At 50.5% G+C, this 26,160-nt stretch overlaps 1 protein-coding gene across 2 annotated transcripts in view; it reads left to right on the top strand.

Moving 5' to 3' along the window:
- The window catches only part of LOC144943530 (histone deacetylase 4-like), an 88,680-nt gene extending 71,020 nt beyond the window's left edge, over positions 1–17,660 (top strand). For both annotated transcript variants that reach the window (XM_078871069.1, XM_078871070.1), the window contains 11 exons: positions 234–280; positions 2,913–3,020; positions 3,463–3,518; positions 4,361–4,448; positions 5,263–5,382; positions 5,527–5,624; positions 6,335–6,453; positions 8,085–8,218; positions 9,255–9,339; positions 9,904–10,057; positions 10,624–17,660. In XM_078871069.1, the coding sequence (XP_078727195.1) occupies positions 234–280; positions 2,913–3,020; positions 3,463–3,518; positions 4,361–4,448; positions 5,263–5,382; positions 5,527–5,624; positions 6,335–6,453; positions 8,085–8,218; positions 9,255–9,339; positions 9,904–10,057; positions 10,624–10,657 (1,043 nt within the window). In that variant the 3' untranslated portion in view covers positions 10,658–17,660. The remainder of the gene's footprint in view (positions 1–233; positions 281–2,912; positions 3,021–3,462; positions 3,519–4,360; positions 4,449–5,262; positions 5,383–5,526; positions 5,625–6,334; positions 6,454–8,084; positions 8,219–9,254; positions 9,340–9,903; positions 10,058–10,623) is intronic.
- Positions 17,661–26,160: the final 8,500 nt, after the last annotated feature.

Raw genomic sequence — 26,160 nt, 5'->3', positions numbered from 1 at the left:
ACTTATTGGCATTCCTGATGGGGATTAGGGTTACATTAAGTCTGAACGTCTTGTCATTAGCCTTCGATTAAATATAAAACGAGAGACGTGATCTGCCACCGTTGTTCTTAATGCCCCAGGGCTCTCGCCATTCGGGGAAAAAGCGACGCCTTGGCCCCGACGTGTCGCGCTTGGCAAGAGCTGTGGCGGTGATCCCCCGTGTGATGGGAGCGCGCATGTGCGTTGTGTTACAGACGCTCAGCCAACACAGCTCATGCTGCTGCGGTGCGGGGGCGTTGGGGTGAGTGGTGAAGTGCACTGCAGGAGGAGCGCTTCACGCGGGACTCGCTCACCTGCTGCACGCTCTGTTCTCACCCCGAGTGTCGATGCCATCGGATAAAATGCACTTAACCCTTGCAACACGCTTTGTGATAAGTATTATGTAATTGTCTTCACGGAGATAAACGTTTCATTTTTTGTTACACGTCTAGGTTACAAACAGAAGGTAGCATACACAGAACTATGCACATGTGTATGTTGAACTTATTATTTGTTTCTTTCGGTTAAGTCACGTCTAAAGATAAAATAATAAATTAAATTAAATAATAGAATACGACGTTTCGATTGCAACACAAGCAATCATCATCAGGTATAATGAAATTAGGTATAATGAAATTATACCTGATGATTGCTTGTGTTGCAATCGAAACGTCGTATTCTATTATTTAATTTAATTCATTATTTTATCTTTAGACGTGACTTAACCGAAAGAAACAAATAATAATTCCTGCAGTCACGAAAGTTCTAAAAATTATGTTGAACTTCTTTCGCATCGTACGTAGCCAACCGTGCTGATTGAAGGTGCGTAGGGAAGGACAATAAGCTAAACACAAAGAGCAGTTCTGAAGATATACATTTTCTATTTAGAAAACAAATATTTTTAAGTTTATATAAACCCGTTATGAGACAATAATGAGACGAGAAATTAGGGAACACACAAAAAAACGTATTGAAGATGTCATCGTGAGCAATGATGAGGCCATTGATTGTTACTTCACGAAGAGTAGCCCCAAGAGCAGCGCTTCTCAAACTGTTTCACTCCGCGGCACGCTTCCGAGCTCGCTCGATCTTCGCCGCACGCCGATCCATAAAACCACCGTGGGCCTTGGTTGGTGGGTGGGGTGGTGGGGTGTGGTTGGGTGGGTTGGGTGGGGTGGGTGAGTTGGGGTGTGGTGGGTGGGTTGGGGTGTGATGGGTGGGTGGGTTGAGGTGTGGTGGGTGGGTGGATGGGGTGGGGTTATGGGGTTGGTGGGGTGGGATGGGGTGAAGTGGGGTGGGCGTTCAAGGGTGGGGGGCAACGGCTGGCAGGCGTACTGCGCCAATGGAGAGGGGAGGGTGGCAAGTGGGGGTGGTGGGCAGGCGTGGATTGGTCACTGAACGGCAAGGAGGAGCGTTCGTCTGTCTCGCGTTTGCGAACAGTGAGGATGTTTCGTAGAATTCCGAAAATACCACGGCACACCTGGGATGCTTGCGAAGCGCTGCCCTGAGGTGAGGGCAGCCGCCACAGTAGAGATTGATCCACAATTCTAGTATGGTGGAGGAATCCTGTGCAGATCTCTCTCACCAAATAACATCATATAACCCAGCGGTCCCCAACCTTTTTGGCACCAGTGACCGGTTTCGTGGAAGACAATTTTTTCACGGACGGTGTGGGGGGTTCATCATTGGGTCTTTCCCCTTTTTCAAAGAAGCTCTCCAGCGACGTTTGGTTTTTACTAATTTTGGCTACTAGGGGTTAGCAGCTTGTGGGCTTAACAAAACTGTGACTGAGACAAGTGCGCAGTGCGGGAAAGAGGCGTGGACGGAAGTGGTAAATAATAAAATAATGGGGGCGGGCCACGCGTGGACTCACCGCTCTCACCTCCTGCTGTGCGGCCTGGTTCCTAACAGGCCACGGACCGGTACCGGTCCGCGGCCCGGAGGTTGGGGACCCCTGATATAACCCAGGAAATAAATATTATCTCAAATAAGCACAACGATGTTTCAGAGCTCACACCTAATGTGGGTAACCACTGCCCTTAGCAGTAGGAAAGATGGCAACGCTCCCAGCACGGATGGTATAATTTAGAGGCCAATAAACCACGCAACTAAGCAGGTTTAACGACACATATTTACGCAGACCCAAACCAAAAAGCCTATATTATGGGATCACTCACTATGCCTAGCTTTTGTCGACTATGAAAATGCATTTGATTCAGTAGAAACTGGTGCATTCAATCAGAGCCTTAATAAAATATATAAATCTAGAAATTATCAAAACCTTATATAAAGTTGGCACAGCTACGCTGAGGTCACTTGGAGTTACAGCCAACAGAAGGGATCAAGCCCAAGTGGATGATCACGTGTGTGAGTGCACGATGATGGATCGTGGCAACGCGGGACCACACAGAGTGGGGCTGACATTGGGAGGGGGAGGCCTTCACTCCTGCATTGGCTCGAGCAGTGGGTCCCCAACCTTTTAGAAATGCGCGTTTGGCTGCTATAAATTTCCACGTGATGATAAGCCACTTTGTTAAGCTATCATTTGTGATAGCCAGGTCGCTTCTGAAAAAGAGCTATATAGCTCAGTGGGCCTTACCTGGTGACATAGATTCTGAGGCTCACTGTAAACCCTAAAAACTCTTTTTCCGGGCCATCTTGCACCAACAAAATTTTTTTTTGTTAATTAAAACTACTCTAAATCGCAGTAACTGCAATCATTCCGTCGACCACATTCCCCCGGGCCTTGCAGATCGTCAGTGTTTTGTGGATCTGGGCTAGAAAATGTCTTGGCACACAGCTCACGACGACTGTCAAGAGTCTTGGCACACAGCTCACGAAGACTCTCAAAAGTCTTGGCACACAGCTCACCCGTACGTGGACGTACCTTGCAGGTCGACAGCGACACGTACTGGAGCGACGCTCATTCGGGCAGCGCAGCACGCATGGCGGCCGGCTCCGTCACCACGCTCGCCTTCCACGTCGCGTCGGGGCAACTCAAGGTGCCGGCCAGCGCCTCTAGACAAGCAACCGTGGCACTCCTCTAATTTGACCGCAGTGTGCAAGAGGCCTTCTTCGTTCAGCGGTGTTGACAAAGGGATGAAAAATAAGTCACCGTTAACGTTGAGTTTTTTTTTATAAATCGAGGGATTAAGGAACGGTACCAAAGTATTAAGTGGTTTTGTTCTCGAAGCCTGAGTTCCTATACCTGGAGGTGAAATCACCATAATGATTTGGCATCAGAAGAGAAGAAAAGCTCAACTGGAGAGAAAGCAAAAGTGATTGGATAACATTTAATTTTGTTGTCATGCCCCCTGTCAATTGCGTGCAATCCAATTGGACCTGTTGGTTAATACATTCTTGAAATAGTAAAAATAATAATCATTGCGTAACGTTCCAACAAACGACTGTGTTGTAACAGCAGGTGTCTCTTGTGTCCTCTAGAATGGCTTTGCAATCGTCCGCCCGCCCGGCCATCATGCCGAGGAGTCTGCCGTGATGTGAGTTGCAGTACACATGCCAGATGGTTAAGAGCCAGTGGCGTGGTTTGGTCATTGTTTTTGTTGTTATTAGTAAAATCGGTATTATGCCTGTTCGCTTGGGAAAAGCCTCACTCAAGACTGCCATGTATGTGCGATAGGGTCCGATGCTACGATATGTCATCCCAATTGAGTAATTTATAGATACGTTTTCAGCATTATGTTTTGGCTAATACTAGTTACAATGTTTTTAGAAAGTTACGTGTGTAGTGTGTATGACCGAATCACCCAGAATGCACCCAATCTCATGATGAAGTAAGCTAGGCAGGTTTGATAATTTTTTGTTCTTTTAAGAGGTGACCACCTCACACAAAACATGTTCTTTGGCTCTGGAGCTACATGGTGGACAGCAGGGGGCAGTGGAGCATAATCCATTGTTGTACAATACTCCTATACCCCCACATCTATGCTCCCCGCATTCACCAACGCGCACTGACCACCGGGTTATAGTGTGTGATCCCCAGGACCTGCGCGGTGTTGTGAGGCCCGTCAGGGTATTGACAAAGGGCTGTACGTGTGCAATCGGCGGAGTGTGCTTGCAGCGCATGCCATTCCTAGACAATTGCAATGTGTCATCCCAATTGACAGTTGCAATCGACAAAGACAACAGTCCCTGCTGTAGCTGGCACTCTTGGTCACCTAACCACAGACACCTCCTGTGTTGTATGCTCGTGCGAGTCGGTGAGTGCTTGCTGGTGAGATTGAGGAGGGTGTGTGTGGTCGGCAGGGTGGTGCACTTGTGCAGGCCGTGTGTCTCTGGAGCTGAGCGTGTGCGCTCCCTCGCTCCCCACCCTGCGCTCTAGGGGTTTCTGCGTCTTCAATTCGGTGGCGATCGCAGCAAAGTTGCTCCAGCAGGAGCTGCATGTGCGCAGGATCCTCATCGTCGATCTGGTGAGCTTGCCTTGCGGCCGCACTTTCTAGCTGCATGCTGGATTTTTTTTGTTTCCTATGGATGTTTCTCCATCCCACTTTATATCCCGATTGTGCCATCAGCTTTCACGTCATGAGTTGAACATGTGGGAGCTCTCGCACAGAAGTGCAACCCTTCGTGTTAGAGAACGGCTCACGGAAGTGGATATCACAGCTACCTCTGAGATCCCTTCAAGTAACCTCTGGACCTTGCAATAGTGGGCAGCACTTTCTCACCTGCTTTGCCACTGAGAGAAATGTTGGATGTTTTCAATTGTCAGCACTCGAATTTTGCCGAATTAGGTGCAGAACCAATTAAGTGTGACTGGTGACCAGGATGAAATAAAAAACTCACTACGCTTGAGAATCTGGTATAATCACCGCACTCGAAGGCAAGATCTTCTGGCCACCTTGCATGGTCTTCTCGTTAGCCTCCCTTGATAATTGCTTTTGAGGTCACTGCATTGATCTGTAAAGCATACTCTTAATGGTCTTGCCAATGGATCTTTATTGTCTGCAGTCGAATTGGACATCGGTCTGACTAGACAAGACAGTGGAGCAGAATGCCATTTTATATTCTGCCAATATTTTAGGGAAATTTGGTGCATTAAGACAGCCCGTTTCTTATTAACACAAGCACACAAAACAAAAACACACGCACGTTCTGGCTATCCATGGACCTCTCACTGTAACCGAGCATTTGTCCGTTCGGTTCACGTTGCGAGGACATACTGAGCCGTGTCCTGCCTCCCCCCTCCCGCCGCCGCCGTGCCGTGCGCTGTGTTTGGCTTCACAGGATGTGCACCATGGTAACGGCACACAGCAGGCGTTCTACAACGACCCCAGGGTCCTCTATCTTTCCCTCCATCGCTATGACAACGGAAACTTCTTCCCCGGCAGCGGGGCGTCCAGCGAGGTGAGGGCGGACCGCCACACTGCCCGCTGCACGACGCGTTCGATTGGTCGGCGTGGGTTGAAACCCTGTTGGTGGATTCGCCGCGGTCCAACTGGGCCCCGCTGATCGAGGGGTGTGGGCTGTGGTCACCGCGTGCGCGTGCAGGTGGGCGTGGGGCCGGGGGAGGGGTTCACAGTGAACGTGCCGTGGACCGGTGGGCTGGACCCCCCCATGGGGGACGCCGACTACCTCGCCGCCTTCCGGTGCGTCGCCGCACAACTCTCTCCCTTCTGCCTCCTGCTGGCGCTATCGAGGCCATAAACCAATTCCTACTGCTGCTGCTGCTGCTTAGGTTTTTTTTTCGGTCGAGCTGTGTACGACACTCCCAAGTATTTTGTGTTTAGCGCCACATGTTGTTCGGTTCGACCGTCCTCTGTTTCACTGCACGTGTCGAGAGCTTCGTGAGGATGCCGAACAACTCCGCGCACTACCCGAAAATTGCATCGTAGGGCTACGCGGCAAGCTGCGAAAAACTGACGCAGTGGTTTAGTTCTCACACTTGTTGTCAATTATGAGACACTAATTGGTATTATGCAGACGTAATGCGGTAAAAGCCTGGGTAGCCGACTTCCGGCTAGCCATATTTGGCATTAAGCCTTCCGATAAAATAATTCTGGCGCAGCCTCCACGCAGTCTCCGCCCCCCTCCACCACCTCCCCCCGCCCCAGAAGCATGTGGCATGTGGAAGCATTCCCCGCGCCCCCCTCCCCAACTGTGCTTGACACGGATTTTAGCGTGTCGTACCTCCCTTACCACTCCACGTTAAACAAGAGCGTTAGAATGCAAAGCTCTGCTTTGTTTTTCGCTCTTGACTCAGGCCTTAGGGGGACAGGAGGGCACTCCGTGGGCACAGTTTGGCCCTGCCTAAGGGAAGCGGTAGCAGCCCCCGGTGTTCGTGTCGGTTCCTGTGCAGGACGGTGGTGATGCCCATCGCGGTGGAGTTTGAGCCGGATGTGGTGCTGGTCTCGGCCGGGTTCGATGCGCTGGATGGACACCCGCCGCAGCTCGGTGGTTACAAGCTCACCGCCTCCTGTGAGTAGCGCCTCCTCGCCACTCGGCGGGGAGCCGTGGCTCTCGGCGTCAACGTCGCGCAGCGAGCAAGATGTTCCACGATTGCACATCTTCCGTGCGCACCGCCCCTTTCGTCGTCGATCCGCTGCTGGATGAGGGCTCTCCCCCACGCGATGCGGCAGTCGTGAAGGTTTATTTCGACATGTTTGACCCCCGCTGGTCGGTGGCACGTTGGTGAAGGTGGAGAGCGTAGACGCTGGAGCGGAGCACAATGTAACGAGGGGCACCACGGTTGTGTAACGTGATCTTCTTCGCCTGGTATGCAGGAGGTCGTGGGTTCGATCCCGACCCTCACGCCTCTATATTTGGAATTTGCGCGTTCTCCCCGTGGTTGCGTGGATTTTTTTCTCCGAGTCCTCTGGTTTTCCCCTCCACATTTAGGAACATGCATTGAGATAATTTTAATTATTTTGCTGCTATAAATGTCCAAATGATACGCCACTTTGTTGAGCGATCATTTGTGGCCCGGTCGTTTTTTTTTTAAATAAGTGAAAACCTCGGTGGGCTTTGCCTGGTAGGATGGGGATGGTTTAGTTTTATTTGTATGCATTTCGGTGATCTGTTAACCTTTCTTGTACTGGGCACTACTATCCCCTGCCCCTACAGCTTTATAGCTCATCAGATTCTTCCAGTATCAATAGATATTCTGATTCAATGTGTTTTGCTGCACCGCCCTCTCCTGATGACAACATAGTCCCGCAGCAGCCTATAGCACCTGTTACATGCATGGCGGTTTCCCATCAAAGCACTATCCGGGCTCAATACTCTACTGAGCTTCCGAGATCTGACAATATCCAGGCACATGGCATACTATTTAATCCTAGGCTTTTTACATGAATACATAATACAAATCAGAAGCAGCTATGCGATTCTATAAGGAGGCACCAACTCTGTACATCCTGGGCTGAAGATTTTCTTTAGAGAGACAGCAAAAGCCTTTACCCCCATGACCCATACAGCAAGGAGAGGCCCTTATCCAGCAGTGGATTGACAATGCATCCCATTAATAGTTTTAATATGTACGCCGCCTCGTGTATGCAATGTGGACCCACATCAATGTCTGAAATACTTTTGAATCCTAAGACTAAGAAACCAACTCCAACATACGATTTTGGCAACCGTCTAGAACCGCTAATCCTGTAAGATTGTTGAGTGTGATCAGATTTGTATGTATATGAGTGATGAATATCTGAACCGTTCCTGGGCCTCTCTTAGGTCGATTCAGCCTCAAATGAGTACCTGGTGCGGTGTGTAAACATCGCCACTGGGGAGACAAAGGTGGTCGGGCGTAGTGCTGGCTACCCACCCTCTCATGTGCTGTGGTGGCCTTCATAGGTGCTCGCTCACAGCACTTGCCCCTACAGTCTGTTCAGACTATACAGGGGGATCTTTGTGTTGTGTATGTATTGGTATGTGAGTGGGCTTCTGCTAGGTCAACTCGGCCTTAAATAAACACCTTGTGCAGTGTGTAAACATCACCACTGGGGAGATAAAGGTGGCTGGGTGTGTGTATATATGGAATAGACGCTAAAAGCCCCTGACAGAAGTCTGTATGTCTACACGGGGAATTGTCGTGTGTGTTTATGGAACAGGCTTTGGGCATCTGGTTCGCCAGCTCATGAGCGTGGCCAACGGGCGGGTGGTGCTCTCCCTGGAAGGGGGCCACGAGTTGGGTGCGCTGTGCGACGGCACCGAGGCTTGCCTGCACGCCCTGCTGGGCGACCAGGTAACCTCCACCGTATCAGGCGCACGTCTGGGGACGCCTCTTTCGTACGGATACGGATTGAGAAGTGACCGCATAGATCTAAGTCCCAAGTCGCAAATCCAGCCGACGATGGCTTCAAGAGACTCAAATTGCGCACTTCAGGCGGTCTGTGTTCGAAGTGAACTACGACCTCTCAAAGGAATGGCGCCGCCCCCTGTGGTCCCCCCCCGCCTGTGATCCGTGGATCAAACTAATCATTTGAGGCACCGGTGTATGGCAGCAAGAGCAGTTTATGCGAATGCTCTCGCAAGAGGTCACAGGTTTGGAACAACGGTCCTTCGCTGACTATGCGCGCTGATGAATGAGCGAATGCTTTAGAGGACAGCGAGTGTGGACCACTCGTGCACTCGGAGGTCGCTCGCAGTGGACACGAGTTCACACACAGACCTACAGACTCGCACAGAGACCCATAGACTCATGCAGAGGTCCACAGACTAGCAGATAAACTCACAACGTGGGGCGCCGCAGTAGTGAGATGTTAACTACTTCGCTTGGTATACAGCAGGTCGTGGGTTTTATCCCGACCCTGACACCTTTGGAGTTTGCATGTTCCTCCCTGTGGTTTTCTCTCCGGGTCCTCTGGTTTTTCTCTCCACATTTAGAAACATGTTTTTTCGAGTATTTGGCTGCAATAAATTGCCACACCATCAGCCACTTTGTTGAGCTGTCATTTGTGGCCAGGTCGCTTCTGAAAAAAAGCTACATAGCTCAGTGGGCCTTAAGTGGTAAAATAAACGTAGTTTTAGTCGTTACTGTTTTCTGAGGTGTGCGGCAGTCGCATTTGGATGATCCTTTTAATTTTCTAGTTGTGGAATGGGTGGTTCCACCCTCTGTGGCCAGCGCAGACACAATCTACACGTCCACTCATTGCAGCACGGCGCTGCTCTGCAGTACGGAGCTCACCTCTCACACGCGTCGCTTTGTGTAACGCGTTGAATATTGTTGTTGTGGGAGACATTGTGGATGGGACGATGGTAATGGAATTTTCCCATTGCAGCTGGATCCCCTCCCAAAGGATGTTTTGGATCAGAGGCCTAATCAAAATGCGGCGGAGACTCTGGAGAAGGTCATCAACATTCAGGGTGAGTCAGTCTCGCGTCACGGCATTAGTGGCATCGCGATTCTCGCCCAAGCGTGCATAAATACGAGACATGCGATGATTCACTCCCCGGTGTTTCGATTTATGTGTGTACGTATGTTGAACTTCTTTCGTAGCCAAGCGCACTAAAAAGATTCAGGGTTAATGATTCGGTTCAACGATCGATTTCTTCTGTTTTGTCTGTTTCTCATTATTTTGTCTTCTTTGTGCAGTTGGTTTGCTCCATTCGTGTACGGCCCTTTTGTCAATCCACTGCTGGATGCAGGCCTACCCCACGCCATGCGGGTTATTGTACTCTCCTTCACCATGCTGCTCGGTGTGAGTTGGTGAAGGTGTGGAGTGTAGTCGCAGGAGCACAAGTGCAGTACAACAATGGATTTTGCTGCACTGCCTTCTGCTATGACCTCGCACAGCATGTGCTGTCGAGTCGCAAGCGACTCGACAGCAAAAAGACTTACTTGCAGCCTCGTCACCGAGCCCAGCCGTATCTGAGACATCAGCGTCGCGTAACCCACGGGGGACCCTCGGTGTGCCGTCCACTGCGCAGGCAAGTACTGGGCGAGCGTGCGGCGTGGCGTGAGCACCGTGCGCCTCTCGGCGCTCGAAGCTCAGCGCAGGGAGCGCGAGGAGGTGGAGACCGTGTCCGCCATGGCCTCCCTATCGGTCGCCGTGCGCAGCGACAACGGCACGCCGGAACGGAGGTGACCGCCGCCGGCACACGGACACACGCGGCGCGCACTCCTGGGATTAGGGGGACGCGCGACTCCCCCCCCCCTCCACCCCGCAGGTCGCCCAATTCTGTTCTCCTTCAGCGCCGTACTACACACCCTTCCCCCGGACACGGCTGACTCTTACGTCGGTGGCGTTGGAACAGCCACGGGAATGTTTTTTTTTTCCTTCGCTAAAATATAAAGAGGAAGAGGTCGGCCAACAAACCGGCTGGATAATGAACACTAGTGTCTCGGGAGAGAGATCGGCAATGGACGTCTTGCAGGTCGTAAAAAAACGTCACAGGACGCGGAGAGAGATAATTGCCAAAGCGTGGCTGGTGTCCCCACGACCTTGACGTTTAAGGGAGGGATGGCGCCGGTGATGGATTTTCGGAGCACACTGTTCCTTCACCTAATTTATTTTTCCCATAATTGCATCATGACCTGAATCATGCATCAGCTTATTCAATGAGTAATTGCAAATCTAATGGAAGGAATTGTGCTTAAGCAGTTGCAAAGACGACTAATTCACCATCGTTGCTCGTTTTACTCTCCAGATCCCTGGAGCCTATGGAAGAGGAGGCCGACTGAACGAGTTCCCCACAGGGGTGACGGCGTGTCGCGCGACGTCTCCGCGCCTCGCAGCACCGAACCCGGGTGGCTCGCGACTCCTAACCCGCCGCTCTCGCCAGCGGCTGTCCGAGGTCGACTACGATAACGGAACACTGCCGATGACGCACGTTTCAATGGGAAACGGGTCCCCTAACCACGTTCTTTCTGCGGTTGCTGCTTTCGACCGTGGTCTGCCCGTAGTCACGGCCTCGTGCGCGTGTGCGTGGGACAACCCGGCCAGTTCGCCGAGCCCAGAGCTGGAAAACCACCGCTGTGACCGTGACCGGCTGGGACCCGCGCGCCAGCCCCGGTGACGGCCGTCCGCGCCTCGGCATTCCCCGAGCGAAAGACGTTCGAAGGTCACCCTCGTCCTGAAGCCATCGCTAAAAGAAATCCAGCAATTTATGTTGTACATAGACGTGAAAATTTACATGATATATATTTTTAACGTTACTCTAAAATTATATTTCATATAAAGAACATAAACGCCAAATGTCGGACGTAAAGCACTAACGTGTGTATGCACGCGTAAATGCATATTCGCAGAGCGTCGACGTAGAAATCGCGATGATTCGTAGAGTCGTGAAATGGGTTGTTAACGGGAGCCGTCATCCATCGCTTATCGATGATGCTGGGGTCATGTCAGTCATTCGTCCGGTTGTAAATCCGTCGGCACATTTGCAAGGTGACGCTTTGGTACTCGTGCGCATTCAAATCGGACGTGGCCGGCTTTAACACGTGTCGTTAGCCAGCCAATCGTTGTATCTACCTGTGAGTGACAGCCAATCACACAAGTGAGCCTGAAGGAGACAGCCAACCAGTCGACTCCCAGGCGACGTGAACGTTCAAACGCTCGCCTCCCCCCCCCCCACCCCCCGTTTTTTGGACCAGGTCTCAAGTGTCGCTGTATCGTCACCGCGACACTGCCAATGGGCTGTGGGGTCATGGGAGCGAGGATCCGCTTTGTTGTTTCGTTACCTTTATAGTATTGGCCTTCGTTCACGATGTTTTTCTGGGCCCTTGTGGTGGATTTACGGTGGAGTCCACCGTGCTGCTGTTCGAAGAGAAGCGGGCGAGCCATCGAATCGCACTCGTTGCCGGGTAAGCGTCGCGTGCGTGGCATCCACTTGAGGGTTGCCCTGCCCTAAACGCTTGCTCCTTTTATTTTTTTTCCACATTTGCCTTGGCAGCACTTAAAGACTTTGCCGTTTTGTGTAGAGGTGCCTCTGAACGCAAATTAATCGCCGCGTTGCGGAGTGGCGAAACCGCTACACGGCACATGAGACAGTCGGGACCAGTAATCTGAAATAGCCACAAGATGCAGTTATTTTTCAAAATACTTCCCTGCCAATGGGAGTAGACTTCAAATCGGGAAATTAACGCGTGACTTTCAATGTATGCACTAATCTAGGCAGTCCATGGCACACCTGCAAACAAGGCGATTTGTAAATTCTCTAGGAACGGGAAAGTGTGGCAATGTTCACAGGGAGTGATATTTTCAGCCGAGACAGACACGACAATTTCCATTGGCTGGGATTCACTGCACACCGGTGCATCCATTGGGGCGGGCAGCTTCATAGCAGGCAGTGCGGAAAAAAAAACGTTTTACGTCCTTTTGCTGTGATTTGAATTGCGCTCACAAGAGTTTGGAATCTTGAGAAATACCTGTGTCCCATACGCCCTCGCCCTGCCGTCTGTGTGTGTTTGCTTGAGTACATAGACGGCGGCGCGTTGGAGTGTAAATAGGCGTGCCAGTGTATCCTGTAAGAGAGCCTCGGTTCACCATCGCGACTCCGTAGACATTGGGACCAGTGGCATCATAAATAATGACACTTTACGTACTTTACACCGGTGCTCCCACAGACAACAGACAGGTGACTTGCCCAGGAGTATGACAAAGCACTAAACATACTTATTTTGTTGCCAAATTGAAAATGGCCTTTTGCACAAAAGATCCATTACAGGTTTTTAAGTGAACATGTCAATAGACTCTGCCAGACACCTGCTGGACATTAGCCGTGGCCATTCTTTTTGGTTTTTTGAAGCCACATTCACTTGGCAAACAAGTTTAGTGCGGCTGTTTTCTTTGCGTATTCCTCATTCTTACACACACTGCTCACAGTTGGGGATGACCTGCCTGAAAAATGCTAACATTGTACGGGGAGGAGGGGAAAAAAAAGACTGGAGTTTTTGGTGCAGACGTGTTTTTTTCTTTGGAAGAGAAATATTCGGGAGAGTGTACGTGCGCCAGTCTCTTGCGAGCCCCCCCCCCCCCCCCGTCTAAACACGCGCAACACAGCTGCCAAACTCCGCAGAGCGCTGAGCACCCAGCGTTCAATATTGCCCGAGGGCCGACCCTTATCGGTTTGTGAAGTTCGTGTCAGTTTTCGGTTCTGTACGTGTGTGGCTAAGGTTAATTCGTCGCCTATGGGAATGGGGAAAGATCTCGGGCTGTACGTGTGCGGAATGAAAACGCAGCCCTGGGTGGTGCGCGGTCTGACCAGAATTACCCCGGCGTGTCGATTCACGAACAACGGAATGATGTACAGTTTTGTCTTACTTTTCATAATATATATTTTCATCAAATGTGTAAACTAATATATTTTACGTAGAATACCTATATGGCAGAGACCTGGTTAATCCGCAATTTAGAGACATTTTTGATACGTGGACAGTGCAGATTGCAAATTCCAGATGCATGCTGTTGCTGTAACTCTGCCAAGCACGTAGCCAGGTGGAATTGTCGGAGCACGGCGATGGAATTCGGTGCCGCACGATAGCGGCGACGACGGCGGCTAGAGCAGCGGCGCCGCCGCTGTTCAGCGCGTGGCCCCGATTACCATGCCGGCCGGTCCCTTCCCCGTTCTGTTGCGTCGCTTTCATGCCACTTGGCAGGCGGGCCGTGTGCGGTACGGCCGCCCGAGAGTGGCCCCCGATGCCTTTTACTTTGAAGCAGAAAGGCGAAGCCCGCGTTAAGAGCGCCGAGCATCTGCGGATCGGTTGCCGAACGCGCGCTCGCCCGTTCAGCTTCCCCGGCGGGGTGGACAATGGACATCGGTGTGGAGGTTGGCCATACGCTCCGCAAATCGATCGCGTTCGGGCGACTTTGCCGACGTCCTATGGCCACAACCGGAAAGAGCCTGGCATTGTGCGCTCGTGCGCTGGCACTGTGTTTACTTTATTCGCGAGTGCATAATTTTTTGTTATAGAAACTAACACATTCCATTGAACCATGTTTTGTTTTTCCATCGTATGGAAATATATCGAGAGAGGCCACGAGCGTTTACTCGGATCGTACGTCGGCACTTTGTAACCGTTAGAATCACATATCTGGGATTGGTGTGCTTCATGATAAGGCTTCAGTGTGGGTAATGTCCTCTAACGTGATGTAAGTCAATGCATTGTAAAGTCCTTACGAGGTGACCTTTATATTAAATGATTGTTAGCAGAGTTGATATAATATATCTGTCATTTAGATGAATGTGAAAAAGGTTTATAAATTACACAGCCACATTTGCACATGTAATGAATATGTCCTGCACTACAGGAACATGTAACAGCATATCAGTGGAGCCAGTTATGGTTTGTTTGTTTTATATTTAACACACAAGTGTACGAGCCATAAAAGACTATCTTGTCTGCTTATTGAGAGAAATCGACCCCCAGAACCATACACGGCAGTGGCCATCAGCAGCAGCAGCAGCAACAGCGGAGTTGGAGCTTGCAGTGTTGTTGTGCCTCTGGTTACCGCCACCATTCATCGATGCTCTTATAGGACACGCAGACACGCGTCTGTGCGAGGGTCATTCAAAACGTTCTTGTGCCGTCAATTTACTCGAGTGGTCGGGAGGATTCGGCGTCAGATTATTTTCTTTTTGCCAGGCTAATCCACCCTGTTCCCTGCCCCCGCCCCCCCACGGCCTCCTTCATAGCTCCATGTCTACCAGTCGCGTGTTACGGGAGTGATGTGCATTAGCTAAATGAAACGTGAATGTAGTGCGATTGGCGGACGGGGGAACTCGTTTCGAGGTGGCGCGCTGTGGCCAGCAGTTTGAGGTGTGCTTCCGTGCAGAATCGTGGTACTTGAGACGATGACAAAATCCTCTGTCCCTTCCTTACAAGGTTTTCGGCTTTTGAATGACCCTCGATGATGCGTTGCGCGTGCGTCCCGTGCCTGTGCCTACGCTCGTGCATCCAGACGCAGCGTTTGGTCCCCCGCGTGGTGAACTCGAGCCAGTGAGGAATTCTCCGAGTACCGATGTGATGCGCGCTCGCGTGTGTGCGTGTGTGTGTGTGCGTGTGTGTGCGTGTGTGTGCGTGTGTGTGTGCGCGCCGTGCTGGCACCCGGTGAGCTGAATGTAATTTTAATCGAACAACTTTGTGGGCCACACGCGATGCCTCGCCGGCCTCGTTTTCATTGGCGACACTTCGACTTAGAACCAGTCCTGTGCGTAGTTAGACGATGATGTACTGACAGTGCAGATTGTTGGGTTTTTTTTCTTCTCAATTGCTGTTCTGTGGTGAAAAGCATTGTGCTTTCTTAAGGGTCCATCGTTTTATTTCTTGGTAGGTTTTATTTTTCCCACGATACTGTACTGTTGTTTATTCGTGCGCTTCGGTAAGCGTGATGCTGTGATTAAAGATCTCTAGCTGTGCATTCATCTTAAGGTGGAACCATCGGGGCATTTGTATACACACACTTTTCTACTCTCGATGTCGATGAACATTTACAATGTATACTGTCGTGACGTTGTTTTACGAATGCAAATGTTTCGTTATGTTCGGGCAAGTACTGTTTTCTGATTGTTATTTTTTTCGCTCATGAAAACTCCGTACCTTTTTTTTTATACACATATATATAAAACGTAAACTTAACAACAACAAAAAGCCTTTTTCAGCACATCACATCGTAGCCTTGTGCCGTCGCGCGATACACAGCTCCTGTGACGATGCTCTCCGCCTATTTATTTCCAAGATCAACTGTTTTCATCGTACGCGTTTGTTACACTGAGCGGGCGCAGACGAGGGAGCCGGGTGGTCTCTCTCGTGTCTTGGCGCACAGCATTCCTTCGCGGCGCATTCCAGCGGGCTTCGCTCCTCCACAAAGCCCGTGCTTTATTGGGTTGTTGAAATGCGTACACATATCTGTGCGCCGCACACCGCAATGAAAACGTTACCGCTCCTCTGTAAAGCAGTGCTGCCGCCACGTTAGCACCGCGGGGGTTTTTTTTATTTTGGGGGAAGAGGAGGGAAAGGTGGGGTGGACGCGTTAATCGGTGCATTGTTCATGGGCGCGTTGTTCATGGGCCCGTTGTTCATGGGCTCGTTGTTAATCGGTGCGTTGTTCATGGGCGCGTTGATACCGGTCGCCGCTGCACGCACGAATGGGAAGGAGTGAGGATGTGGGATAGCGTCGGGACTACCGGATTTAGCTTCAGCACAATTTTTTTTTCGGAGCAGCGACGTTTCGTGCTGCCCCCCTCCCTACCCCCGCGGTGTCAATTCCGAAAGCCGACTTCACGGTTCAGGTGTTTCACACCATAGCCTTTCAGCTGTGCGTATACTTCCAGCGACATGCCTCGAGTTCGTCGTGCAAATTCTAACGCCTGGAAACAAAAGGCAAAAAAAGCACGTTCTTCAAATGAAGTGAACTGGCATCGATTACACTTAACATTGGCGGTTTCGTTTGGCGAGGGCGCGAGCTTACATCGCAGACAGCAACGAGGTCCATTGGGGCCCATCTTTCGTCGAGGAGAAAATGGCTTTGAAATATTTTTCTAACATCTCGTACTTATTTTTGTCATTTACGCCGGTGATGTGTGCGTTTAATATTCGCGTCTTTTGCCGGGATTTCTTCGAGTAGCATACCTCCTTTGAACGTGAGCGGCATAGAATGGATTGAAGAGGCTTCAAATTGGGCGATGACGAAAACTACCTTGGGCCAGGTCGCGTTTGCGGTTGAGCGTCGTGTGACGGCCTCTCGCTCCGCTCGCGGGGTCCTGTCACTCGACCCCGAGTCGCGAGGGATCCAGGATTTTGCGCGGAGCCTCGGTGCCGAGTGTTTGCAGCTGTGAGAGTGACTGTTAGGGGGCCGGTGGTGGCGGGGGGGTGCAGTTGTCCACCACTTTTTCACTCTTGTTGTGCCCGCATTGCTGTGCCGGAAGCCGGGGAGTTGCTTATCCCCCAACCGTGATTTTTGGCTGGAGTTTGTGCAGCTTGGAAGCGAGTGTGTGAGAGTGAGTATATTTAGAACGAGTGTGAGGGGGGGAGCGGTGGCGTGGCGGTTAGCGCACTGCGCTACGAACCCGGCGGCCACCTGGGTTCGAATCCTGCTCACGGTCGACCCCAGTGACGATTATCTGAACCGGTCCTGGGCCTCGCCTAGGTCGACTCGGCCTCTAAAGAGTACCTGGTGCGGTGTGTAGACATCGCCACTGGGGAGACGAAGGCGGCCGGGCGTGGTGCTGGCCACCCACCCCCTCGTGTGCCATGCCGGCCTTCATACGTGCTCGCTAGCAGCACTTGCCCCAACAGTCTGTTCAGGCAATGCGGGGGATCTTTGTTGTGTACGAGTGAGGGAGAGTGCATGCGTGAGTGACTGAGTTAGCGAGCGAGTGTCCGATTGGTCGCCCCCCCCCCCCCCCCTTGCTGTTGCGATTCGTGGGGAGCTGGAGGTCGTCGGTGGTTGTTCGAGGACACGGAGAGGCGCGCGCGCGCGGACCCGGCCTCCTTGCCCGATCACTGTCAACGAATCCCACCGGCGCTCCCTTGGCGTGCGGCACGCAGTGCGGGCACTGAGTGGGGGCATCGGCGGCGAGAGGGCCCTGCGGTCACCGCCGCCGCGTGCCACTTGGCGTGGGTTTCATGTTCTTGTACGAGCGTCGTGTTCGAACACGTGCGCGTACACACACGAACACAGTACTAAATGAACAAGATAGATATTTTATACTTACAGTTCTAAATAAAATAAATATATATCTGTGCTGTAACTCTCTGTCATGATTTGTGGATCGCGTTTTGCTGGTTTAGGTCAACGCAACAATTGATTTGTGTGGTGTTGGGGGAGCCCCTCGCGCCTGAAGCAGGCCTCTGACCCGGAGCGTTGTTTCACCGGCTGCCGGTTCGCGATGGAGAGGGTCGTGAGCGAAGGATCGAGGTGAAGGCCAATGACGGGGGCGCAGTAATGACATTGTTATCAGCTCTCGGGGGGTGCGGCAATCTCTCAGGTGGGGCCCCAATATTTGATTTGCCTCTCACGGTCCCCCCCCCCCAGACTATTACAGATCGCGGCGGCTCTTGTCTAATCACATCGTTACGCTCACGGTCTCGAGCATGTAACGCTCTTCGCAAAATGTAGCCCCTACACCTCCGTGGTAACTCTTAACAATATTAAGTTCCTGCTCTCAATGAATTAAAATGAAACTTGGAACGTAAATGGAAAATTTTTCAATGAGAAAAAAGTTAAGCCGCTTTTTAATGAAGTTTGTGTTAATTTTTACACTTGTTGAAAACATCCCGTGGTGGTTGTCAAGGAGGGTACAACTCGTACCTTTGGCCACCAGGTGGGGGGGGGGCAAGTCACCCCTTGACGCCACGCGAGTTTTGCTCCTGGCCCCACGGGTCATCACTTGACCTCTTTTCCACGGCGTCCCGTGCTTGTCATGTCCACCACAAACTGAAAGTGTCTGGCAGGAGGAAAAATGTTTTGCTCTGTACCCCAAAACTGGGTGACATTGCCTTTGAATTAAAACATTCAAGCCATATTCACATTTTGGCAAAATGACCAAAACACAATCATTGCGATTTGCCTTCCAGTTTGTGATTAATAACAATAGTAATAGGTTTTTACCCGTTCAACTGGTACAAAAACTGACACCTTTATACAAGGCATCATGTTTGCAATAACCACAACACAAGCAGTCAAAATGCAAACAAAAAGAATCAACTCTGATAATGATAATGATGTGCACTGTCCTTGAACTTGATTGGTCCACACCCGAGACAGCTTTTCTTAGAGCCTAGTCTCCATTGGTGTTGGACCAGATGACGCCAAAAGGTGTATAAAGGTGTCAGTTTTTGTACCAGTTGAAAGGGTAAAAACCTATTACTATATTTTTGCCACTGGTAAAGGAGATGTCTCATAGTATTAATAACAATGGCAATGGTTTACTGTACCCCAGGTGAGACTGTCTCAGGCCTATTTTAGGAGGCTCCTCGGTTGGGATGTTTGGCTAATTGAATGAGTGCCTCACGTTACGTGGAAGGAAGTAGCCACAATGCGGCGTGACCCTCTTGTAAAAAGCGGCCTTTTGCAGAACAATTCCCACATTGTGGCTGGCACAGTTCCGGGGCCTCACTGAAAACTGGGGTCCATCTCGGGTCCCAGAGACCCAGGGAGAGCGGAGCGCAGGAAATCCCAGAACCTGGGATCCGTGACACCCAAGCAACGGGGCAGCCCCTTTTGTCTCCGCGCGATCGGGGCAATGCCGAGGTTGTGGGGGCCCTGGCTCTTGGAATTGCACTGCAGCTGCGCCGAGTTGTATCCGGATTCATTCGTCAATTCATTTTCGGAGGTGGCCGTGACTCGCTTGAAACGTGCAATGGAGGAGCCGGAGGGGACGAGATGTATTCGGATAGGTGTGGGGGTGGCGAGCCCAGGACCCAGAGACACTGGACTGGAGCTTACTCAATCACTAACTTGCTCACTTACCAGCTTGCTTACACACCGGTTGACTCACGCACTCACCAGCATTCTCACTCATCAACCCACAGGCTCGCCAGCTTTGTCGCTCACTCACCAGCTTGCTCACCGTCCCAGCTGACTCGCACTCACCAGCGCCCTCACTCATCACCTCGCGCACACTCACTCATCGGCTCGATCACTCACCACCGTTGGGGGCTGTTCTCCAGCGCAGGGTGACGCAATGCTGAGTGCGATCATTCTGAATGGAGCAAGCAATGCTGATGACCTAAATACGGCACTTGGTGGCTGGTTTATTGGTGTTATGTTAAATGTACAAACAATCTCCACCCATAGATCTTATTCTATCAACACTAGTTAGTTGTTATCACAGATTTTGTCTCCGAGAGCCCGTATTTACCATTCGCTCGATTCGGGACACGTGTTTTGTGTCTCGTTCTGTTGGATTCTCGCCGTGTTTCAAACGACGATACCGCCTCGTGCGTGTTATTGCGCAACGTTTTATCTTGTTTTATCTTTGTGTGTGTATGTGTGTGTGCATATGTGTGTATATATGTGTGCGGTGGGTCATGGTGCTGATCACTCATCCCCTCGTGTGCCGTTCCGGCCTTCATACCGTCTCGCTAACAGCAACTTGCCCCAACAGCCTGTTAAAGGCTACATGGGAGATCTTTGTCTTTTGTGTCTGATATTAATTCGATTCCCAGCGATCACTGGGCCCGTGATCGCCGGGCTTGGTCCTCCCACAGGAGATGGCTCCACCTTCACCCCCATGTGAAAGACGCCGTGCCGCCCGATTATGCACAACCCTCCCAAGCCACGCCCCAGTTGCCACAGGACATTCCTCCCTGGACAGAAGCTCCCTTCTTCTTCACTCAGCTGCCCGCACATGGAACTGCCTCCCTGAACACATTGTCGGCGAGATCACCGATTCCGGTCCCCAGGCCTTCACATGCGGAGCGCACAACGCACGGGACATCTCCTGACTTTACCACACGCCTTGTAGGGATTGAGTCTTTGAGCTACAGTGAACTAATTGTTATGCCGATTAGATGTACTAATGTCGGATATGGCTGTTGTTCACAATTACACCCAATTAAAAATAAAACCTCTAAATGAGTACCTGGTGCGGTGTATCAACGCCAGCACACAAGGGGACAAAGGGGGCTGTCAACCTTGTTCTGACCACACCACCTCAAGCTTGTTCTGACCACACCACCTCACCTTGTTCTGGCCACACCACCTCATCTCGAAAACGGCATTTGCCCAAACTGTCCGGTGATTGCTCTCCGTGTGGGGGATCTTTGTGTCTTTTCACATTTTTTTTTATTTGACCAGGTAAGGCTCCACTGAGCTGTGTAGCTCTTTTTTCAGACGCGCCATGGACACACATGATCGCTCAACGAAGTGGCTTATCGTAGTATGGAAATGTATTACAGCGAAATGTTCTAATCGCGTGTTTCGAAATATGAAGGGAAACAACCGGAGGACCCGGATTAAAATCCACGCGACCACGAGCAGAGAGACACGCAAACTCCTAATATACAGCAGCAGGCGTCAGGGTCGGGATCGAACCCACGACCTCCTGTACACCAGCCAAGGTAGTTATCTCCTAGCCACCGTGATGATGATGAGAGTTGAAGACACCGCAAACTCCAAATATACAGCAGAAATATACAGCAGGCGTCAGGGTCGGGATTGAACCCATGACCTGTACACCGGGCGAGGTGGTCAACATCTCCTAGCCACCGTGATGATTAGAGCTGAAGACAACGCAAACTCCAAATATACAGCAGGCGTCAGGGTCGGGATCGAACCCACGACCTCCTGTACACCGGGCGAGGTGGTCAACATCTCCTAGCCACCGTGATGATGATGAGAGCTGGAGACACCGCAAACTCCAAATATACAGCAGCAGGCGTCAGGGTCGGAATCGAACCCACGACCTCCTGTACACCGGGCGAGGTGGTCAACATCTTCTAGCCACCGTGATGATGAGAGCTGGAGACACCGCAAACTCCAAATATACAGCAGGATCGGGATCGAACCCACGACCTTCTGTACACCGGGCGAGGTGATCAACATCTCCTCGCCACCGTGGCGCCCATGCGCTTCGTGAGATGTGTGCGTCACACCGGGGTTCTGTGCTCCGGCTACGGCAGTCTCGCGTGCGTAAATCTCCGGGGTTCGCCAGGGAGACCGACGGAAATTAGGGGGGGGGGGGGAGGTGACTGCTTCGTGCTCCCCGGCACACTCCCGCGGTGGCAACCCGACTTGGCTTGAGGCGACGTGCGCGATCTGTCGTCCGCAGGGGCTGCTCGCGTTCACGCGTTTCGGAAACGAGCAAAGAGGCCACTTGCAGGGAATGACGCAGAGCCCGGCTCCCTCGCCGTGGGCACGGCGAAGCGACGTAGTCAGTGGGCTCTGGGAATGCGATTTATTTGTGCTGTTGCCACCTTCGGGAGCAGGGCTCTCTGAGCCTGCACCCCGCTGGGGATCGTGAAGTTCAAGCCGCGGTGGTCACCCGGGAGACGAACAGGGGTCACGAGTCGAGGCGAGTCGATGTCCTCAAAAGTGACAGCAGACAAGAACTCCGTTACAATATTCTAGATTTGAAGCTTTCGTTACTGCAAGGATTCATATTCTTAGGTGTTTTCGGTAAAGTCACGTAGGTAAAAAATTTTAATTAATAAAAGTAAAATTAAATTAAAATCACGACGTTTCGGAGGCAAACACAAGCTTCCGTCTTCAGGTGGAACCGTCACAGCACGATTGCTGTTTCAAGTAAGAGAAATCCCCAGAAAACAGTCCTTGTTACAATAGTTGTTTTTTTTATTTTGGCTAAATTCCAGCTCTGACACTCAAAAAATGTCAGTTCGATCAACTCGTGATTTTTTTCTTCTCGATTGGCGCATTACCAGATGTGCACCGAAGATGGATGAGGTTAAGAATTCGGAGTGTGCTTTTTTTTGTCTATCTGCGATGGCATTTGCGGATCTAAAGAACCCCCGGACGGTTCATAGCCCTGCGCGATTTGAAAGGCGTGAATACCACACGGACTCGAGTATTACTCTGATCCCTGTCCACTGGAGGGCGCCCGCTGTTCACGGTGGGTGCCGGGTCCCGTTGGGGCAGCTCAAATCCCTCTTCTCAATGCTGCCCTCTTTCGCCGCGGGTCCCTTTGCGCTCATTCAGCGCTGCCCACCGAACCCTCTCGGCAGGGGTTCGTTTCAACTGGGGCTCTGTCCGGGTTAGTGACACCGACAATGTTTGCACCCGTGACACCACATCCAGTATAGCCCCTTCTCCTCCGACTAGCACGGTTGGCTATGTACGGTGCGAACGAAATTCAATGCGCATACTTTGGCAGTGGCTACTACTTTAGTCAGGCGCGCCACCGACTCCAATCTACGATCGGCGACCCGAAAATCTTTCGGTGAGAGAGTTCAGCGCAGGTGTCCCCCCCCCCCCCCCAAGCAAGGATAACTATTACACGGCTTTAACACATTCCTGCGGAGGGAGCTGGTAGGAACGTTGGGTTGCTCGGTCAATGGCCAGGGTCAACGGCGGCGTGGTGTATTCCGCAAATATGCCCGACTGTGAGGGCGGGCACAAGCCGGCGTGAGTAGGTGAAACGTTGAGTTTTATAAGGGCACCACGGGGTGACCAGCCCCTCCCCTGTAGTTAGTTATAACAACAAAAACATTTTTCGTAAGCCCAGCTTACATGTGCTGTGTCAATATACCTACAAGGCTTAACCTCTATGCTAATTTACTTTTTGAACCTTCGAATGCGCTCCGGTCAGAGCCGTCATTGTTACCCAACTACAGTGACGCTCCGAGTCACGTGGTTTCGTCTGCACGCGCCACAAGCACGCGTTGTTGTTGTTTTCGTCGCTGCTGGCGTTTTTATAGTCGCTGATTTTGTCAAATTGTATGGTGTTTTAGTTGCAATATTGTGGTAATTAGTATTTGTGAACCTATATAAATAACTTTTTTGAGAATGAAATAGTAATTAAAGGAAAAGGAGAAAAAAAGGCTTCTGCTCAGTTACTTATAATGTTGTAACTAAATAATGTTGTAATTCAATGTAGAAGATTTTACAAAAAATTGTGTTGTTAGTATTCATAATCTAAGAAATATTAAATTTAAGCAATTAACAACTATATTTATCACAGGTTATTATATTATTAAAATTGATAATAAACTTACATGTAGAACATTTTTTATTATTTAACTCTTTGATAACTAAATAGAGAAATTGACAGTTTAAAACATGAAGTGTGGGGGAAATGCTATGTTTCTTGATACATGCGGACACCTTTCAAAAGAGGGGTTTTACAGGGTGATGCCAAATGGCGAGAAAATTCTGCGCTCGTGGATGGTTTACTCACTCATCAGCGAGAATGTGTCCTGTTTTTACTGCCGACTGTTTGCCGTGAGTGCTGCATATACGACATCCAAATTTGTGACTGGGTTTCAGAAGTGGTGCAAACTGAGCCAGAAAGTGCATAACCATGAGACATCCGAAGAGCACCTGCGTCGCCTTGAAAAGTGTCAAACATTGGCAGCAGGACTGAGGCTGCGCAAAACCATTGACGCCGAAACTATTGCTTTGATGGAAATGGAGAAGAAAAAGTGGAGGGACATCTTGCACAGATTGCTTGATATCACATTGTTTCTTGCCAAGCAGAATCTGGCATTCCGTGACCACAAGGGAGATGAATCTTCATTGAATGAAGGGAACTTTCTTGAGATGGTTGAGATGCTTTCAAGATATGATCCATTGCTGAAAGAGCACCTAATAAGGTTAAAGCGGAGCGCTTGTAAACTTAAAGTCTCTTATCTTGCACCAAAAACTTAGAATGAGTTTATAAGTACCCTTGCAAATCATGCGGAGGAGAAGCTTGTCATGGACATAAAGTCTGCGAAGTATTTTGGGATCATGTTCGACAGCACACCTGACATGTCTGAAGTGATCAGATATGTAAAAAATCAACAATAGGAAAGTTGAATAGAAAGAGGTATTTCTAGGATTTTTCCCTTTAAAGGGGAAAAAAGCTGCTGACCTTAATTCTGACATTCTTAAAAAACTGGAAAGTGACGGTCTGGGCATAATGATGTCCTGTGCTCAAGGTTACGATAATGTTGCCACCATGGCTAGAATCCATGGAGGTGTACAAGCCATTCTTAAGAGAAAAAAACAAGAATGCTATTTTTAATGGGTGCGTGGACCATTCGCTTAACTTGTGCGGTCAGCACTCTTTTGCTGAAAATGCATTGTGTGACATTTTTTTGAATCCTTGAGACAATGTTTTCTTTCTTTGCTGCTTCCACCCAGCGATGGGATGTGTTAATTGACCATGCTGGAATGTCAACACGCTGGAGTGCTCATCATGCTGCACTTACGCCAGTTAAAGAAAAGTTCGATAAGTTTGTGGCGGCGATTGAAGCTCTTTGTGATCCACGTGAAAAATTGGACACAAGAGCAGCAGCACAAGGTCTTTTGCCTGCTCTCTGTGATTTCAGCTTTCTGTGCTACCCGTACTTCTGGTGTGATGTACTCCAGGAGGTTAATCTTACACAGCAGTACCTGCAGACTGAGGGCTTAACTCTGGACAAGGTGGTGACAAAGCTCGAGGTGCTAAGACTTTTTTTCTGCACGAGGAGCGCAGTCACCTAGCGGAGCATGCAGTTGAAGAGGCGCTTTTAAAATCGGACGAATGTGGAATTGCAGTCGAGAGAAGAGCCAGGTTCAAGGAGATGATGGCAGGGGAGCAGGCAAACGATGCTGGACTCACTCTGCAAGAAGAAAATTAGAGGGCGATGCTTAAGTGCATTGATCGCTTTCATTCTGAACTCCAGATCAGATCAAGAGCCATCAAGGAAGTAGCAGCCATGTTTGAGGCTGTTCAAGCGAAGAGTCTCATATCTGCCACTGAAGAAGAGTTAAAAGTGTCCATTCAAAAATTGACGACTTTCTATGATGAGGTGTCTGAGAGTCTCAAACCTGCGTGTGCCTTCAATTCCACGTGTTCCCGTTTCTGTCGCTCAGTGCAATTCACGAAGCGTGAACGCTCTCCATGCTTGTGAGTGTTTTTGTTCAACTTTTTTTTATGACCACGTTTCTGCACCATGTCACAGCGGGGAGTTTGCACTGCTTGAAAACAATCTCGGTACAATGTGAGTAAACAGGAGTGAGCGTGCGTGTGTGTGGATGGCGGAGAAGTTTGTGGTGCAATGCGTTACGAACGTAGCAAGTGGTATAATCACTTTTTATGGGCCTCCCCTAGGTCGACTCATCCTTAAATGAGAAGCGACTACATCGGTTCAGGCACCTATTAACAGCTTACCATGCAACGGAACTCGTGCCTGTGGTGTGTGCAGAAACACAGTAAGCTCCGATTAGCACGGTTGACTACGTACGGTGCGAAAGAAATTAAACATACATTCTGCCTGACACGTCCTGCACTGGACGGGCGCTTCGGTGGGACCTGCACCACCAAATGTGCCTTTGGCACTCGCTCTCGAGCCAGTGGAGTGCTCTTGGTCAGGCCTGCTGCATGATATCTGTGCCATGGTGTGTAAATCACAGCACTGGTGTGCAGTGCCAGCCTTAATAGGATGGGTGCTCACTAACTGCGTTGTCGCAAATCGTCTGTTCGCCAAACAGGGAATCGTCGTCTTTGTGTGAGATGCCAATTATCCAGCCTGCAGGTGATTGGATACTTTTGGCTGCCATCAGATATGAGGCCACAAGTGGCCCTTAAGTCACGTGTCCC

Source organism: Lampetra fluviatilis, chromosome 31 (assembly GCF_964198595.1).
Source record: "Lampetra fluviatilis chromosome 31, kcLamFluv1.1, whole genome shotgun sequence".
NCBI classification, from domain to species: domain Eukaryota; kingdom Metazoa; phylum Chordata; class Hyperoartia; order Petromyzontiformes; family Petromyzontidae; genus Lampetra; species Lampetra fluviatilis.
Note: the sequence above shows the minus strand (reverse complement) of the source record. Positions and strands in the feature narration are given on the sequence as shown.